We start from the raw sequence: 17,889 nt of genomic DNA on the forward strand, positions 1-17,889 counted from the left end.
GGTAAGCAATGACGATAAATTGTAGATTACTCATATAGGAAGTGTTGATTTAAATGTTGGTGAAAGAACTATTTCTTTGCATGACACTTTGGTGGTTCCTTGAAATTAAGAAAATTTTAATTTTGGTCAGTTAGGTTATATCTTCCATGCCATATACATTTGACTTCACTTCATTTTGCTATAAACAAAAAGATGACTTTGCAAGTGATTGCAATAAAGTTTAGGGAGCGCAAGCTTTCTACATTAAAAGCAAACTTCAAGGCAGTTTTCTTCTCAAATGATCAAGGCATTAATGTTTGAAGTATAGCACAACATATTTGGCCATCCAGTTGCAAAAATAATTACTTTTCTTAATTTTAGAGGCTTGATTTCTCTTTCTAATATGAACTTTGGTTTTATTTTATGCTATATATGTCAAATTGGCAAAACTACATGTTTGCTTTTTCTCCCATTTGTCGATGAAAATTATGGTTTATTTGAAGAAGTGCATTGTGATCTTTGGGGACCTGCACCAATTCATTCTTGCCAAAAATTTCAATACTATAAGTTGTTTGTTGATCATTACACTTGGTATTCTTGGATTTATCCATCAAAGCAAAAATCAGATTTTTTGGAAAGTTTCTTAGAATTTATAATGGTTGGCACTCAGTTTGTAGATGTTTTCAAATGTTTTTAGATCGATGAGGGAGGCAAATTTAATGGTGACGCCTTGATGAAATACTTAAAAGGTAATGAGATCAGGCACAAAAGGCTGCAACAAGATATTTGAACAGGATGACGTTCTTGAACACCGTCACCGAACAGTCATAGAGTTGAGACTAGCTCTTTTATTTTATACTCCCCTGTCAATATTGGGCACAAGCTTTTACAACTACCATGTGGCTCATAAATAGGTCACAGAGTCCAAATTTTAATATGAAATGCCTGTAGGAACGGCCTTTCCAAAAGCAACTAAACTACTCTTCTCTTGGATCATTTGTGTGTAGATGTTATAATTGTATTAAATGATACAATTAACATAAGTTTCACCCAAATAGCTTACCTTGCGTGTTTGTTGGGTACAGTGATGCACACAAAGGACATAGATGTTCTTTCGTTTGACTGGTCGAGTTTATTTTTCTAGACATATGGTCTTTGATAAAGGTATATTTCCATAAGATCTTGCACGTATTTATGTGGACCTTCTCTTATATGATCACCACCATGAATACCTTGAGATGTCTAATACCCAAGACCCGAATTTCAACCACTATTATGATCCTTTACCCAACTCTTCCATTGATACTTTGGTACCCTCTTAACCTCCCAGCTCCTCTCTGACCCATTCCATGGCTACACAATCTCAGTCCGACATTTTAAAGCTCAATCTCGTATACCTTCTCATCTCTCATAGTCCCCTTAAGATGTTATACTATTGCTCTAAAGTAGCCAAGATGGCATCAAGTTATGGTGGATGAAATGACTACTCTACAGGCTAACGATACTTCAACTTTAGTCTTTTGCACTCTTTCTATGAATGTTATTCGCAGCTGATGCGTCTCTAAGATCAAGCTTAAACATGATGGCACCTTTGAATGGCTCAAAGCACGGCTTGTTGCTCAAGGTTTTGACCAAGTTCATGGAATTGATTTCCTACAAACGTTCTCAAGAGTGGTTGAGTGTGCAACTATAGGGTTAGTTCTCTCTCACACTCTTGCTTGTGACTGGCATCTCCATGAGTTAGATGTCAAGCATGTTTTTCTTAATGGGTATCTCTCATAAATTGCCTATGTTGAACCTCCTAGATTAAAAAATTTAGCTCTTCCCAATTATATTTGCAAGCTTAATTGAAATTTGTATGGCTTGAAACAGACACCATCAGCCTGGTATGATCGAGTTGCAAAACTTTTTGTTCTATCATGGATTTCATGCTAGCCTTGCTGACTTGTCTCTTTTTGTTCGATGAATGGATGAATTGACCACATTGTTATTATTATATGTCGATGACATTATTCTTCCGCGCAGCAATTTTTTTAGCCATTTTTCAACAACAGGTTTACAATACTTTTGCCAAGAATGACCTCGGTGAACTTCAAAGCCCAATCTCAATTTCAGACTAATTCTATGTTTTAAATTGGGATCCGGTTCAAAAAATCATATAGAAGCCTAAGATAAATCCCAAGAACCAAATCTAGATCCAAAGCCCAGCCCTAGATCCAAATCTGTATTCAAATACTAGCCCCAAATCCAAAATGGATCCCTAGACTCAAACCACATACAAAATGGATTCATATCCAAATCCAAATTCTAAAAATAGATCCACAACAAAACTTTAGATTTTGACTCTCATACAATTCTCAAATTTGGACTCATTTGATCCCAATTTGTGCTTTCATATCAATTCAGATCTGATCTAAACCCAAGATCCAGATTGTAGATCCATATCCTCATTCAGATCCAAATTCTTGATCTAGATCCAAACTTACATCTAATTCCATGTTTTCACCTTATCGGGTCTAAATCTAAGACTCAAAACCAAAAATGAGTTTTAGTTTAAAATTCAAGATGCAAATCCAAATATATTATTTTTTATCTGTTCTAAGCTTTTGATCCAGTTCTAGCCCCAAATGTGAGAGCTAGATCAATTTTCCCTTAGTCAACATATTTTTGGATAGATTTGACCTTCTAAGTGTTTTTGAGTTATTTTTAAGGCAATAATGACTAATTAATGGACAATTTCTATTTTTAAAAAGACCACAATGCCCTTCAGCCTTTTTCCTCTATAAATACCTCCTCATTTCTCTCATTTAACATGAAAAACCCATCATCTTTTCAAGCCTTTGAGTTGTCTCTCTCCTCTTCTAGATTTCTTCTTCTTTCTCTTCTTCTTGTTCAACTTTTTTTTTTTTGGCTCTCCTAATCTCTAAGCCTTCATTCCAAAGAAGAGGAGACCTTGGAGGAGCTTGTGATGGACTCCTAGGGAGATCTCTAACCCGTTCAAGCCATCATTAAGGAGTTCTTTTTGCCTAAGATCTAAAGAGCTGCCTATACATCAAATCTTTTTTTTTTAAATATTTATAGTTTTTCTTTCTACCATTTTCTTGTCCATTCTCTTCATAATAAGTCGATGAAGGCCTAGAGTCTCTTTGAAGCTAAGGATTTACATTGAAGCTCTGGAAAGCATGACCTAGGCAAACATTTTTCTCAAGATCATTTTACCTCTCATTTTAACTCATTTATCTTTTTTAAACTTATTTTCCTCTCATTTTAACTTGTTCTTTTCTCATTCTTTACTCCTCTTATTTTCATTTTAATGTTTATCTCTCTCATTTTTAATTTTCCTCTATCATTTTAACTTATATACCTCCCATTTTAATTTCTCATCTTTATTCCTCCTTTTGATTTTATTCATCTCCTCATTTCTCTCTCATTTAATTCTTTCTCTTTCAAACATCTCTCTTTTTCTTTCTATGTATTTTCATTTTTTTTCCTTTCTTTCTTTTAATTTTCTCTATTGATTCTTGTTCTCTCATCACATATCTATCTTTTCATTTCTTTGTCTAATTCTCTATTTTGACTGTTTGATTTAATGTGGATGTACATTAAGGTGTGAGGATTTGGGGTGGGTCATTTTTCTATTTTTATCATTTTGAGGTTGTGACATATCCAATCTGAAACACCCAAACATGCTTGATGTACATGTTAATTTGCATTGAGCATGTCATTTTTTATTTTTAAATTGCAAATCCATTTTTCATATTTTTTTTAATCATTATTCTAGTCTTTCATTGGACCACCTATATTTTCAATACATCATTCTTGAAATTTACTTAAGATTTAAGAGAAACATCCTACAAATTATAATATTTTCTTGTTTCAAATATCAAATCTTTATACATTTCAACATATTATTTTGATATTTGCAATATTCCAAAATCTTTCTCTTTGGCCATATGATGAACAAGAACTATGGTCATCGTCCATCTATTTTGATATCTTGTTTTCAAACAAAACTTGAAAAACTTGTTTTTACGAAGTATGACAAGTTGAAGCCATGTTTTGTAAAAATAAGTAATTTACAAGTATGTTTCCAATGATATTTCCTTAAACAAGTTGAAAACTTCGATTTTTCATAACTATATTCAAATAAAAGTTATCTTTTAGTTGAGTTTTAGTGATAATATTTGAAAAACTCAAATGATCATACAAGCGTCTTTTTTTAATGCTATTTGGCTATTCCAACAATTCAATCTCAAGTTTGTAAAGTTACTAACTATTAAGGGTTCGTTAACCTTTAAAACCATAGTTCTAGACCTAAGGGCACCCTACTTTTTTCTAAAACCAAACCATATTTAATCATTTCAAAATTTGTCTCAATATATTTTATTTAGACTTGAGCACACATGCATGTAGGATTTATGAAACATTTCAAATATAAGAATGTGCAAAGCAATAGGCTAGTTCTTGATTGGATTACCCCCAATAAAGGCGTTGGAAATGGCCGGACCTCGTATCGATGGGTAAGTCCCTTTATCTCTCATTTTAAAACAAAACTTCATTCTTCTGAAGCACTCCAAAGACCAAAATAGATTTTTGGAAGTGCAAAAAATGGCGAATGTAATGGGACCAGTCATCGTCTAACTAACCTCTTTATTTGCGTATTTTAAGAGTTAAATGTTAGCTTTAATGCCAACACTTATCATGCACCTATCTTCATGTTTTAAATCTAGTGGCATTCCATTACATATGTCTCTAAGCATGGTTTGATGATTCGATTTTATATGCTTTCTTGCATCTATCTAGGAGTAACTGAGGATACTTATTCATGTTCATTTAGACTTGGAATTCAAATACAAACCTTCCCAATTTAAGGTTTGATTGGTTACATTATGTGCTCATTTTTTATTTTAATCACAGTCTTGGGCAATATTACATTAGAGACAACCGATTTTGTATGTTTGCTCATATTTCAAAGCTTCCTATACCTATTTGTCTCTGGCATCATGTTGTGAGACTCAGTCATACTGAACAACACCTGGGGCAAGAAAGTCATCTCGTTAGTACCATGAGTAGTAATTTGTGGTATATTGACGAGTACCAAGGAGAAATGAGAAACCCAACTTTTAGTTGCCTAATGAAGGAGTTGATCCTCGTACTAGGCCTTTTGGGTAAGTTATATTGACATATTTTATATGGAACAATCAAACGATCATAGTTGATCAAACCAAACTCAATCTGGGTCCTATGTTCCTTTTCCAAATATATGTACGTGATGTTTATCATTGTATGATGAATGCATGTATGTCTTCCATCTTTCTCATTTAAATCAATATTTTTTTTATCATCTCTATCTAATCTTCAACATGACCACATCATAAACTCATGCTTTAACCCTACCACCTAATTAACATTGTTTTTTCAAGTTCTATCATTTGACAAGTCCATTTTTTTAAAATTGTTTCAAAATCTACCTCTTATCATACCTTGTCAACCCCTTATTTATTCATTTGTCCAACCTCCTATTCTTGAACATGATAGCAATCTATTTGTTCAATTACCAACTTTATTTAACTCTAGTCATGCATTCTTTTTATCCTCCTTTATATTTAGCCAAATAATTTCCTAGCTTCAATATCCATAGTGTGTTTTTCTTCTCATTTTACTACTTTCATGATTTTATTGGGTCATTATTTATTCCAAGTTGATTACTAATCTTTGCTTTACTCTAGTATATTCTATTTTCAATCGTTGGATACTTGATTGACTTATTCATTCACCCCTATTGAGTCTATATCTTTCTAAATCAAACCTCATGTATTTATATTTTTGCCTGAGCTTTAATCCTCTAAAGTCAAGATTCTTCACCACTAGTAAATTGTTTATACTTTTCTCTATTTTCTTATATTATCTTTATAATGCTATCAACTTGATATCTCAATGTGAAAATCACTATCTACTAATCATATTCTTATAATAAGTTTTTTTCCTACAAGCTTTGTTTCAATTGCTTATCAAATCGAAATTTTTTTTATACCTAAGCTCACGCACATGATATTATCTTTCACCCTCAATTTTCTACTAGCAATAAATATATCAATTTCTTTTATACAATTTTGTTCACACCGTTCTTTTTGTTGAGGCATTTTCTATTATTTTCTTTTCCTAAGTCTCAATCAAGGACACCAACCATCTATTTTTTACCCAGTACATTGGTGCATTCTGTTTTGAATAATCTTATCTCTCACTAGTCATGGCAATTGCTAACATTGGGGCATTTTTCTTAATTATGAAGATTTTGAAGAATCTTCTAAATTGCCTTTGCGACATATAATTTTATTTCACAAGAATTATTAAAATCATCCTTGTCCATAGGGGTGCACAACGAGTCGAGTTACTCTAACTCGACTCGTTTAAGCTCGACTCGTAAGTTAAACGAGCTGCTTCATTAATTAAATGAGTCGAGCTCGAGTTGACGAGTCAACTCAATTAATTAATCGAGCCGAGTTCGAGTTCACTTGAGTGAACTCGTTAAAGCTCGACTCAGCTCGATTAGTTAATGAACCGGTTTTAAAAAAACCGGTTGGGACTCATTTCTTCTAACTTCAAAGGCGGGAAAGAAGTTTTAGGGTTTCCTTTCGTCCCTCTTTTCGACTCCGACTCTCCCTCTCTCTGACTTCTCCTTCTAGGGTTTCTTTTCATTCTCCCTCTCACTTCTCCTTCTCTTCTCCGCCTGTGCTCGCTCCTGCCGCCCTGTGTGTGCTCTCTGTGTTTGATGGGCCCTGGTTACAGCCACACCAAGCCAAGCACTTGCCCTGTTGTCGGCATCACACCGCTATCCTCTGCTCCTCGCTCATTTCTTCCGGCGATCATCCAACCAGGGACTCGACAAAAGGTACTGTCGTCTTGCTCTTACCGGTTGTCGCTAGAATGGAACATGGCAGGGCACACCGCTCGCATTTTGCCCTCTATTTTTTTAGGGCACCAAAGAGGAACACATCGTTCTATTGCCCTCTGCTTTTTAGGGCAGCGAAGAGAAGGCACCAAAGAGGAGCACATCGCTCTCCGTTGCCCTCTGTTTTTTAGGGCACCGAAGAGGAGCACTTCGCCTGCCCTCTTGTTTTTTTTTCTGCTGCATTCACCTTCCGTGCAAGAATCATCTCTTGCTGGAGCGCTTGTTGTCTGTTGGATCGCATTCCAAATGATATATTTAATATGATTGCATATGCTAAGCCAGTAAAAGTCGCTTTGCTAGTGAAGTTGCTTCTGTTTGAGTGATGTTTTGCAGCTTGGTGTTAACAGGTTTTGCTCTCTTTAGATGGCAAACTTTGCTGTTACGTATATTGGATATTCTAAGTCCTGCATTTATTCTATTGGATTGATATTGATAATGTTATTGTTTTGTAGTTTGATATTGCATGAGGTTGCAAAAATAAGCTTCTTGCTTTGTTTATTTATACTTGAGCCAGCTAAAGAGTTCGTATCCACCTAGAAGAAACCTCTCAGTGCTGTGATGATGCAAAAAGGAAAAGTTCTGTTCTGCAGATCGGCTTCTAAACATTTTTGTGTGTATGAATGCAAATTTACATAAAGATGTTTATTCATGATGAAGCAAAAAGCTGTGATGTAGAAGTAACAGAACTAAACTTGAAGTTCTATTCCTAAATAATGAGGATTGTATTCAAGTAAATAATTAACAGGCTGATATTGACTATTTGGTTTCTTACCTTGATTTGGATTTTGGAGTTCCCCAAATAATTATATAGTAAACAAGCAATTTGAGTGAGATGATGGCTGCTATTTTTGAGAAACAACAGTGGTGAAGGTTTTGAAATTCAGAGATGGCTCGTACAGGTTAGCATCTTGTGTACTCCTTGATCTTAAGTGCCCTGCCCACGTTAAGTGATTATTCCTGGTTAACTTTGTGGCTTATGAACTGTCTTTTACATTTTTCAGTTTGAAGACTTTGCCAATCACAATGCATTTGAGTTGCTTGCAAAGTATGGGACTACACATCTCGTCTTCAATGATGATATACAGGTAAAGTTATACAACTGTAGTATGTGTATTTCTTCTGCTTTTTTCTTTTCAATTTTTTGTAATGTATATGTGTTCTACTAAACTTCATTGCCATCTTCTTCTTCTTTTCTGATTATCTGTTGTGTAATTTCTGCAGGGAACTGCTTCTGTTGTTCTTGCTGGGCTTATTGCAGCACTAAAATTAGTTGGCGGATCCCTAGCTGAGCACACTTTTCTCTTCCTTGGTGCTGGTGAGGTAAGTTGGAAATTAAATTTATATCCGATGCTATTTTCATTCATATATAGTTCATATCAAATGGTGATCAGAAAGTATCTATGTCTCTTTTGCTCTTTGTTGCCTTCCATGTCAAGAACCTGATACTATTAAGTCTTTTTTTATCAATAGTTGCATCTGTAACTTCACGAACTATAATGGAAAAATACTTTGCTGACATGTGTCATTTTATCTTATCAACTTTGTTTTTATCACTTGCAGGCTGGGACTGGCATTGAAGAGCTGATTGCTCTTGAGATGTCAAGACAGGTATCCTTTATCCACATGTTTAGCGGCCCAACTGATCCTCTGATAATTAGCGAGTTCTGAATTTGAAGTCTAAAATCACATGTCTGATTCTCTTTCAGACCAAAGCTCCATTGGAAGAATGCAGAAAGAGAATATGGCTTGTGGACTCAAAGATAACGTGGGATTAACTCTTGCTTCGCCTTCTGCCTTGGGTTTGAACTACCATCTAATTTTGACAGTTTCATTTGTTATTTTGATTGATACGGTCTATTCAAATGTTTGCCTTCCATACTTCAGGGACTTATATCATAATATCATAATATTACCAAAATGTTCTTTTGAAATTTGATTATTCTCATTTTCAAATTTTCACTTTTTCTTTTTCAAGTTTAGAAGACCCTCTTGGCCTTCCTACGAACTCATGAAACAAAAGCACTCATTTATAGATCCCTCTAAGTAGGAGCTTCATCAAAAGTTTTATCAAGTTTAACTCACATCACTTAAGGTTGGGGATTTAAAGGCAGGGTAGTGACAATATCTTACATTTTTATGTAATCTGGCCATTTTATGTAAAAAGGGGGGGAACATGAGCAGGTAATCCTCCAAGTGTGTTATTATCAGTCTGTTTGCTACTTCTTAAAATATTACTTTGTGTTATTTCTAGGACAACATTAGGTCCTGTAGTTTCTTATTGGAAACAAGTAGTAATCTTACATGCCATTGTTAATGTGGGTGCAAAATTCCATGTCCTCTGCTGCTAATATTTGTCATTTGATGCAGGTTTTATGATCTTAATGTACATTTTTGAGACGTATTTGGACATGAGATAGCATTCTGCTCTGAGGCTCCCCACCCTTCCTAAACCATTGCTAGGGGTGTTCAGTCAGGAAAATTTTGAGAAATCACGTGCTTACAGCCTTGATAAGAGATATCATTGTTCTTCTTGTCTGAAACTTTGAAATATATCTGGTTGGGTTCCTTGTTTGGAAATTCTGCTGCAAATATGACTAGTATGTCCTTACTTTCATGTTCCGGTGATTGGCAATGTTATGTGGTGAGCTCATTTAGTCTTGTATGTTGGGTTTCAGTCGCTTCCACTTTGTTCACGAGGCCTTTACAATTGCGATAGACTTCGTGAATCTTGTACTTTGGTGCATTGCCTTGGTGTTGGAAGGTACATGTTTTTGTGCATTGAAATGCAGTTGCTTTGCTCATTTACTTTGGGTTAGCTTCTGCAACCTTTGGTCTTTGGTTGCAGAAATCAGCAGATCTTTTAATATCCATGGGCTGGAACCCTGAGAATGAGATCCTTCATACACTGGCATTCTTGGCAGGTGTCATGCTTTGGTCACATGTACGTTTTGAAATGTGAGCTACTACAGTTTGTCTGGGACTTTTTCTCTTTCCTATTGAACTTTTGGTCTTATTAACTCATGGTTAAGTTGACCTGCATTGCTTTCAGGTAAGTTCTCTCATCATTCTGTCTTAGGTTAAATTGGAAAAAAAATACTTCTTGAATATCAGTCTTTGTCAGCATAAATGTTGTTAATTGTTATTTGTCTATTATTATATGATCCTAAGTGATTTTCTAATCAATACTGATTATTGTGTTGCAGATCATTGATTTGCCGTTCTCACTGTACTCGACCTTTGTAATTGAGGCTCGCCATGGCTTTAACAAAGTTTGAACTGCTTGGACTGTGAACTCGTTGTCAAATTTGAATTAAATATAGTTGGTTTATCCTCATGAATGGCATCTGAACCTCTTATTATTATTTTTTTAAGTTGAAGTTTTTTCAGGAAATCATAGGCAAAAAATAATTATGTGGATAAACATTAATGAGACATTTGATTTCCTCGGTAACTAGTTAATCGAGCCTTAAACGAGCTCGATAAGGATGAGTAATATTAATCGAGCCCACATATTCGAGCCTTAGTCGAGCTCACTTATTCGAGCCGTAGTCGAGCTCACGGTCGAGCTCAACAAGTTAGGATGTAAGTAAACGAGCTTAATCGAGCCGAGCTCGAGCTCGACTATTGACTATCGAGTCGAGTTCGAGCCAGGATAGTCGAGCTATAATCGAGTTCGAGTCGAGCTCGTGTCTTATTTAGTCGAGCCGAGTTCGAGCTGACCGAGCTCGGGCTTGACTTGGCTCGTGTTCAGCCCTACTTGTCCATCAAGAAAATGGTTATATCCCAATCAAATCAATTGAACTGCTAAGCTAAAGATTTGATCAAGCGTAACTTGGTCGTTTGGCCAAGGGCTATTCCAAGCAAGCTCAGCCCAAGCACTAGTTTGAGGAATTTTACTAAGAAAGTTCAAAATCCAGCCTTCATTGAAAACAAACACTTCACCATATGACACTCAAGGTGATAGAAAGTCTTTTTGTCACGACCAATATAGGAGCAATAGGGTCTCATTTTCAGCTTCAACAAAGGTATTCGAAGTGATGAGGGTTCTTTCCTGGCATTGCCACTTCTTATCAAGCAACGAGCAACCCACTCAAGAAAGGGGTAAAACCTGAAATTATAGACAAAAGAGTAACTCATGCAGGTAGGGGGTTAAACCTGCAATGCAAGCTAAGACAACCCATTGAGAGGGGTCAAACCTAAGTTTAATTTCGGCAAAGCCGTGCAGTAAGGGGTTAAACTTGCAACATAAACTCAAATAACCCATTCGGGTAAGGGGTTAAACCTGAAATGTCACTCTAAATTTGTTTTGTTTGAAAAATTCGATGTGTTTATCTTTGTCACTAAAAGCAGCTAATGTCAACTTAGTTACAAAGAGGAGCATTTGTTATCACCCCAAATTTTTCGAAGATTCTATATTTAGCCTTTCGCAAACATTTTGTGATAACTTTACAACAACCTTCAAGGATTTTCATTTTCAAACACTTCAATTTTTCTTAATTATGGTCAATTTCTTCTTTTATTTCACTATCAATGATATTTGGGACTTATTTGGATCTATTTCAGACTTTGGTTACAAAGCCCAATCTCAAGTTAGACTAATTCTATAATTTAAATTGGAATCCAGTTCACTAAATCATATAGAAGCCCAAAACAAATCCTAAATCCAAATCTAGATCCAAAGTCTAGCCCTAGAGCCAAATCTAGATCCAAATTCAAGCCCTAGATCCAAATCTGGATCGAAATACTAGCGCTAGATCCAAAATAGATCCCTAGACTCAAACCACATACAAAATGGATTCATATCCAAATTCAAATTCTAAAACTGGATCCACAACAAAACTTTATATCTAGACCCTGATCTAAATCTCAATTTTGGATTCATTTGATCCCAATATGTGTCTTCATAACAATTAAGACTCAATCCAAACCCAAGATCCAAAGTCCAGATCCATATACTTATTCGGTTCCAAATTATTGATCTAGATCCAAATTTGGATTAAATTCCATGTTTTTACATTATTCCAAATCTAAATATGAGACTCAGAACCAAATATGAGTTTTAGATCAAAATTCGATATCCAAATCCAAGTATATTAGTTTTGATCCATTCTAAGCTTTTGATTTAGATCCAAGCCCAAATCTAAGAGCTGGATCCATTTTCATATTCGAATACAAGTCACGGATCATTCATAGTCTAAGTATCAAAACATTATGATCATTTTCTAAATACCAATAACTGTTAGTTTAAGATTCCCAAAATACCCTTGATTTTTTTAAAATGTCATTGGATGTTCTTGGTCTTCTCGAAATATCCTTCCGTTTGAAAAAATAGCCTCATTTTTTCTCAAATAATACCCAAATACCCTTTGTAGGGCCCACAATCAATGTGGCAGGCTAACCAAGCTTGGTCTGGACAATCGAGGCTAGGGCAGACCTAGACCGGCGCAGCCCTGAACTGGCATTGACCCGGCGCGGCCAATTCTGCCCTGACCCTGGCTTGGGGCATCCTGGCTTGGCCAGGCTAGGCCTGTAGCCGGCTAGCATAGGCTAAAATAGGCTTGTGGCTGGCCAGCTCGGCTGGCAGTGGCTAGGCCTAGGTTGGGCGAGCCTTGGGTAGGCATGATACCCCTGGTGCGGTCAATCCTCGAGTGAACATATTTTTGAACCGATTTAACTCTCTTACTGTTTTTGAGTTATTTTTAATCCAATAATCACTAATTAATGGACAATTTTTATTTAGAAAAAGACCACAATGCCCTTGAGTCTTCTTCCCCTATAAGTATCTCTTCATTTCTCTTATTTAACATGAAAAATCCATCATCTTTTCAAGCCTTTGAGTTCTTTCTTCCTCTTTTAAATTTCTTCTTATTTTTCTTTTTCTTCTTGTTGAAATTTTGTTGTTTGGCTATCCTAATCTTCAACTCCAAACTTTCATTCCCAACAAGAGGCGACCTTAGAGGAGCTTGTGATGGACTCTTGGGAAGCATTTCCAACCCGTTCAAGTTATCATCAATGAGTTCTTTTTGCCCAAAAGAGTTAAGGAGCCTCTTCTACATCAAATCCTTTTTTAAAGTTATTTATAACTTTTCTTTATATTAGTTTCTTGTCTATTTTCTTCATAACTAACCGATGAAGGCTTGGAGTCTCTTCGGAGCTAAGGGTTCTCGTTGGAGCTTCGGAAAGTGTGACCAAGGCAAATATTTCTCTCAAGATCATTTTCCCACTCATTTTAACTTGTCTTTTTATCATTTTAACTTGCTTCTTCATTTCTTTTAACTCATTTATCTCTTTTAAACTTGTTTTCCTTCCATTTTAACTTTTCCTTCTTTCATTTTAACTTGTTTTTCTCCCATTCGTTACTCCGTTTATTTTAATTTTAATGTTTATTTCTCTCATTCTTAACTTTCCTTTATCATTTTAACTTATATTTCTCTCGTTTTAGTTTCTCATCTTTGTTTCTTCTTTTCATTTTATTTCTCTCTTCATGTCTTTATCATTTAATTCTCTTTCTTTCAAATATCTCTCCTTTTCCCTCCCTCTTTTATCTTTATTTCTCTATGTGTTTTCATTTTTTTCTTTCACTCTTTTAATTTTCTCTACCTATTCTTGCTCTTTCATCATATATCTATATTTTCATTTATCTGTCCAATTCTCTATTTTGATGGCTTGATTGCATGTGGATGTGTATTATGATGTGAGGATTCGGGGTGGGTCATTTTTCTATTTTTATCATTTTGAAGTTGGAACATGTCCAACCCGAGAAACATCCAAACACGTTGGATGTACATGTTAATTTGCATTGAGCATGTCATTTTTTTTGTTTTTAAATTGCAATTCCATTTTTCATATTTTTCTTAATCATTATTTTAGCCTTTCATTGGTCCACCTATATTTTCAATACACCCTTATTTGACTCGCTAGATTAAATCTTACAACTATCAATTTGTATCAAAATTTTCTTTTCCATTGCTCCATAGATGTATATTATGGTAGGTTTGGTTTATTTTTCATTATGTATATAGAATTTATGTAATCATGCACACATAATCACTTATGAAAATCACAAATGCTCACAAGCACATCTCTAGAAAGCTTAAATAAGACAAGATGAAACCCTAATGAGGTGATAATCGAATTAAGGCAAAACCTTGAGATTTATTTAAGATTCAAGAAAAACAATATAAATTATAATATTTTCTTGTTTCAAATATCAAATCTTTACACTTTTTAATATATTATTTTAATATTTTCAATATTCCAAAATCTCTTTCTTTGGCCCTATGATGAACAAGAACTATGGTCATCGTCTATCTATTTTGATATCTTATTTTCAAACAGAACTTAGAAAACTTGTTTTTGCAAAGCATGACAAGTTAAGCCATGTTTTGTAAAATAAGTAATTTACAAGTACGTTCTCAATCACATTTCCTCAAACAAGTTGAAAATTTCCATTTTTCAAAACTATCTTCAAATACGAGTTGTTTTTAATTGAGTTCAGTGACAATATTTAAAAAATTCAAATGATCGTACAAGTGTCTTTTTTTCTATGCTATTTGGATATTTCAACAATTCAATCTCAAGTTTCTAAAGTTACTAATTATTAAGAGTTTGTTAACCCTTAAGACCATAGTTCTAGACCTCAGGGCACCACTACTTTTTTTTTCTAAAACCAAACCATATTTAATCATTTCAAAATTTGTCTCAATATATTTTATTTAGACTTCAGCACACATGCATGTATGATTTATGATAACATTTCAAATATAAGGACGTGCAAAGCAAGAAGCTAGTTCTTGCTGGGGTTACTCCCAATAAAGGCGTTGGGAACAGTTGGGCCTCGTACTAAAGGGCAAGTACCTTTCTGTCTCATTCTAAAATAAAATCCTATTTCTTTTAAGCACTCTAAAGACCAAAATAGATTTTTTGGGATGCAAATAACAAGCCCTGCATATCTCAAGGACTACCATTGCTGTTACTCTACTCAACTCAAAGATTCCAATTCAAGCACCGTTTTGGCATGTACAATGGGTACTTGGTATCCCTTACAAAATTTTCTTCGCCTTGACAAATTTTCTTCCTTCCACCAAGCCTTCATTGCTGCTGTCCTGAATCACCAAGAACCCTCATCATACCTTGAGGCCATGCAACAACAATGTTGGAGAGTTGCCATGCATACTGAAATTGATGCCTTAGTGGCCAACTATACTTGAGAAATTACCAGCGTTACTCATGGCAAATCAACTTATGGGTTGTCGTTGGGTGTACAAAATCAAGTTTTGTGTTGATGGATCAATTGAGTGATACAAAGCTCACTTCGTCGCCAAGGGATATACTCAAACTAATGGTATTGACTATGTCGAAACTTTTTCTCCATTTGTTGTCTTTTGTCTATGCAGCAATCAAAGGATGGCATCCTTTTCAAGTTGATGTCAATATGTCTTCCTTCATGCGATATCCAATAAGATGTGTACACGGCTCTAGCTCCCGGATTTACCCAACATGCGGAATATTTGATGTCAGCTAAAAAAGTTTCTATATGGGCGTAAACAATCCTCCTACAATTGAGTTTGCAAGCTCACCGAACACTTGAAGAAACTTGGTTTCTCTTAGTCTAAGCTGATTATTCACTATTTTCCAAAATCAACAATAGTGGGAAGCATTTTTCATGTCGTCTATGTAGATGACATTGTTATTGCAGGAGATAATGTTGAAGCTATTCAAGAGCTTAAATCCACTACTACCAACAAGTTCCGACTCAAAGATCTGGGTGTTCTAAAATATTTTCTTGGCATTGCAGTTGCTAGATCAAAGATGGGGAATCTTCTTATGACAACAAAAATATGTTCTTAACATACTACATGAAGCTGGCTACCTTGGTGCTAAGCCAAGTGACACACCGATGGAGCAAAATTTGAAGATAGATGATAAAAATGGTGAAGTTCTCAAGGACCTAACATTTTTTCGGAAGCTTATTGGATGTCTTGTTTACTTGACCATTACAAGACCAAATATTCTCCATTGCGTCCACATTCTTAGTCAATTTATGGCACACCCAAGGAATTCTCATCTTGACATTGCTTTCAGATTGATAAGGCATATAAAGTCCACTCCAGGCCACAACATCCTACTATCCTTCAATAATCAGCTTATGGTAAGAGGATTTTGTGACTTAAATTGGGCTTCATGCCCCATGACAAGGAGATCCACATCAAGCTTTTGTATCTATATTGGTGACAATCCTATTTCTTGAAAAGTTAAAAAGCAAACGACAGTGTCAAGATCGTTTGGAGAAGCTGAGTATAGGGCCATGGCCATGGCCTTAGCCACATGTGAAATAACATGGATCAAGTACATTCTTAAGAACCTTGGGATTTCTCTTAGTCAACCTATGGAACTACTATGTGACAATCAAGTTGCAATCCATGTAATAGCTAACCCTGTATTTCATGAAAGAAGCAAACACATTGAAATTGACTGTCATGTGGTTCAGGAAAAAATTCAAAGAAAAGAAATATGCACCAAACATGTGGAGGCAAGTTAGGCTTACTTGATCCTCCAACTTGAGGGGGAGTGTAACGCTCCCTCGCCTATCTTCACGATAGTTTAGGAGACCACCAATCATGTACAGTTGTAGATCACCATTGTAACTCTTGCCATTTATATTTTCTCTTGTTTTTAGGAAAGGAGAATATCATCCCCTTCATTAGTACATAGCTTTATATCCTTATTGTAATTTTTTTTTTGTCATCAATACGAGAATACAACATCTTGTTCTCTTCTGTTTTTGGTCTCTCGTTCAGTAACATTTCATGATGCCACTTTATACAGGAGCCTCGTTAGAGCACTACAGTACGTCACCATCACACAACATGCTCTTCCATATATAGTAAACTTTGTTTCTCCATTCATAAGTGCTCCTTTGACAAAGCACTTTTAGCTTATTAAACACATTTTGTGTTATACTCAAGGTATTATTTCTCTTGGAATTCAATTTCTTGAGCCCAAACATTTATTTTTTGGGCCTATTCAGACACCGATTGGTCTAGCTGCCTAGACACTCGCCAATCTGCTAATGGCTATTGCACTTTTCTTGGACCTAATTTGCATTTTTTGGAGTTCCAATAAGTAAACTACCATACTTCAATCTTCATACGAAGATGAAAATTGTGACATTTCCGCTGCAGCTGTAGAATTAACTTGGGTGTCTTCTTACTTAAGCCACCGATACTTTTTTGTGACAACTTATCTACTCTTCAAACTACTATGAAGCCAGTCTTTCACTCTCATATGAAGCATGTAGAAATTGGCTATCATTTCATTATAAAAAAGTGGCCCTTTGAGCGCAGTAACACAATTTGTATCTTTGCATGGTCATCTTGCAGATCTTTTCACAAAACCATTATCAATATTAGGATTGCTGTTCTAGGGCACAATATTGGCCTCTGGGTTCCTTCAAGTTCTCAATTGAGATAGATTGACATCAGTAAGCCATCGAGAAGCAGGACATAATTCTAGAGATCAGAATTATCATAACAGCATTACATTAAAAGAGAAATTAAATGACAAGGATAATACCAAATACTATCCAAATCATGTGAGCTGTTTAGATAAATCAAAGAAGCAGTTACAACAATCTATCGGGTGCCAGATTTGGAATTGAAAATATTTCTCAATTGTAAATCTTTCCATGATGCACCCTATTTAATGTTTTGGGCTCAATAAATTTACTTACACAATGAGAGTTGTGTGTGAGTATCATGGATGTACGATTTGTTCCAAACCTTATCAAAGTCCTTTTTTTTTCCTCATGTGGTTATTCTTCATCAACTGTATGTTGTGCAAGGGTTCATGCCAGCTGGGTCGCATATTGTATATGTTTAAGCCCTGTTGTGTGCTGGAGTGGTGCCTAGCATTGGTCTTGGTAGGGTGGTTAATATTTGGCTAATAATAATGTTCCA

The 17,889-nt window shown here is 35.3% G+C and overlaps 1 protein-coding gene and 1 long non-coding RNA gene across 2 annotated transcripts; both read left to right on the plus strand.

Annotated features, from left to right (window-relative positions):
* The first annotated feature begins 6,701 nt into the window (after positions 1-6,701).
* On the plus strand, positions 6,702-8,775 carry LOC126410628 (NADP-dependent malic enzyme-like). The gene is made up of 5 exons (XM_050080983.1): positions 6,702-6,871; positions 7,933-8,016; positions 8,153-8,251; positions 8,492-8,539; positions 8,638-8,775. The coding sequence occupies exons 1-5, from the start codon at positions 6,752-6,754 to the stop codon at positions 8,704-8,706; spliced, it is 420 nt and encodes a 139-aa protein (XP_049936940.1). The 5' UTR covers positions 6,702-6,751; the 3' UTR covers positions 8,707-8,775.
* Positions 8,776-9,013: 238 nt separating this feature from the next.
* On the plus strand, positions 9,014-10,309 carry LOC126410637 (uncharacterized). The gene is made up of 3 exons (XR_007575054.1): positions 9,014-9,692; positions 9,777-9,872; positions 10,135-10,309. It is a non-coding gene; the product is annotated as an uncharacterized LOC126410637 (long non-coding RNA).
* The last annotated feature ends 7,580 nt before the right edge of the window (positions 10,310-17,889 follow it).

Source organism: Nymphaea colorata, chromosome 12 (assembly GCF_008831285.2).
Source record: "Nymphaea colorata isolate Beijing-Zhang1983 chromosome 12, ASM883128v2, whole genome shotgun sequence".
NCBI classification, from domain to species: domain Eukaryota; kingdom Viridiplantae; phylum Streptophyta; class Magnoliopsida; order Nymphaeales; family Nymphaeaceae; genus Nymphaea; species Nymphaea colorata.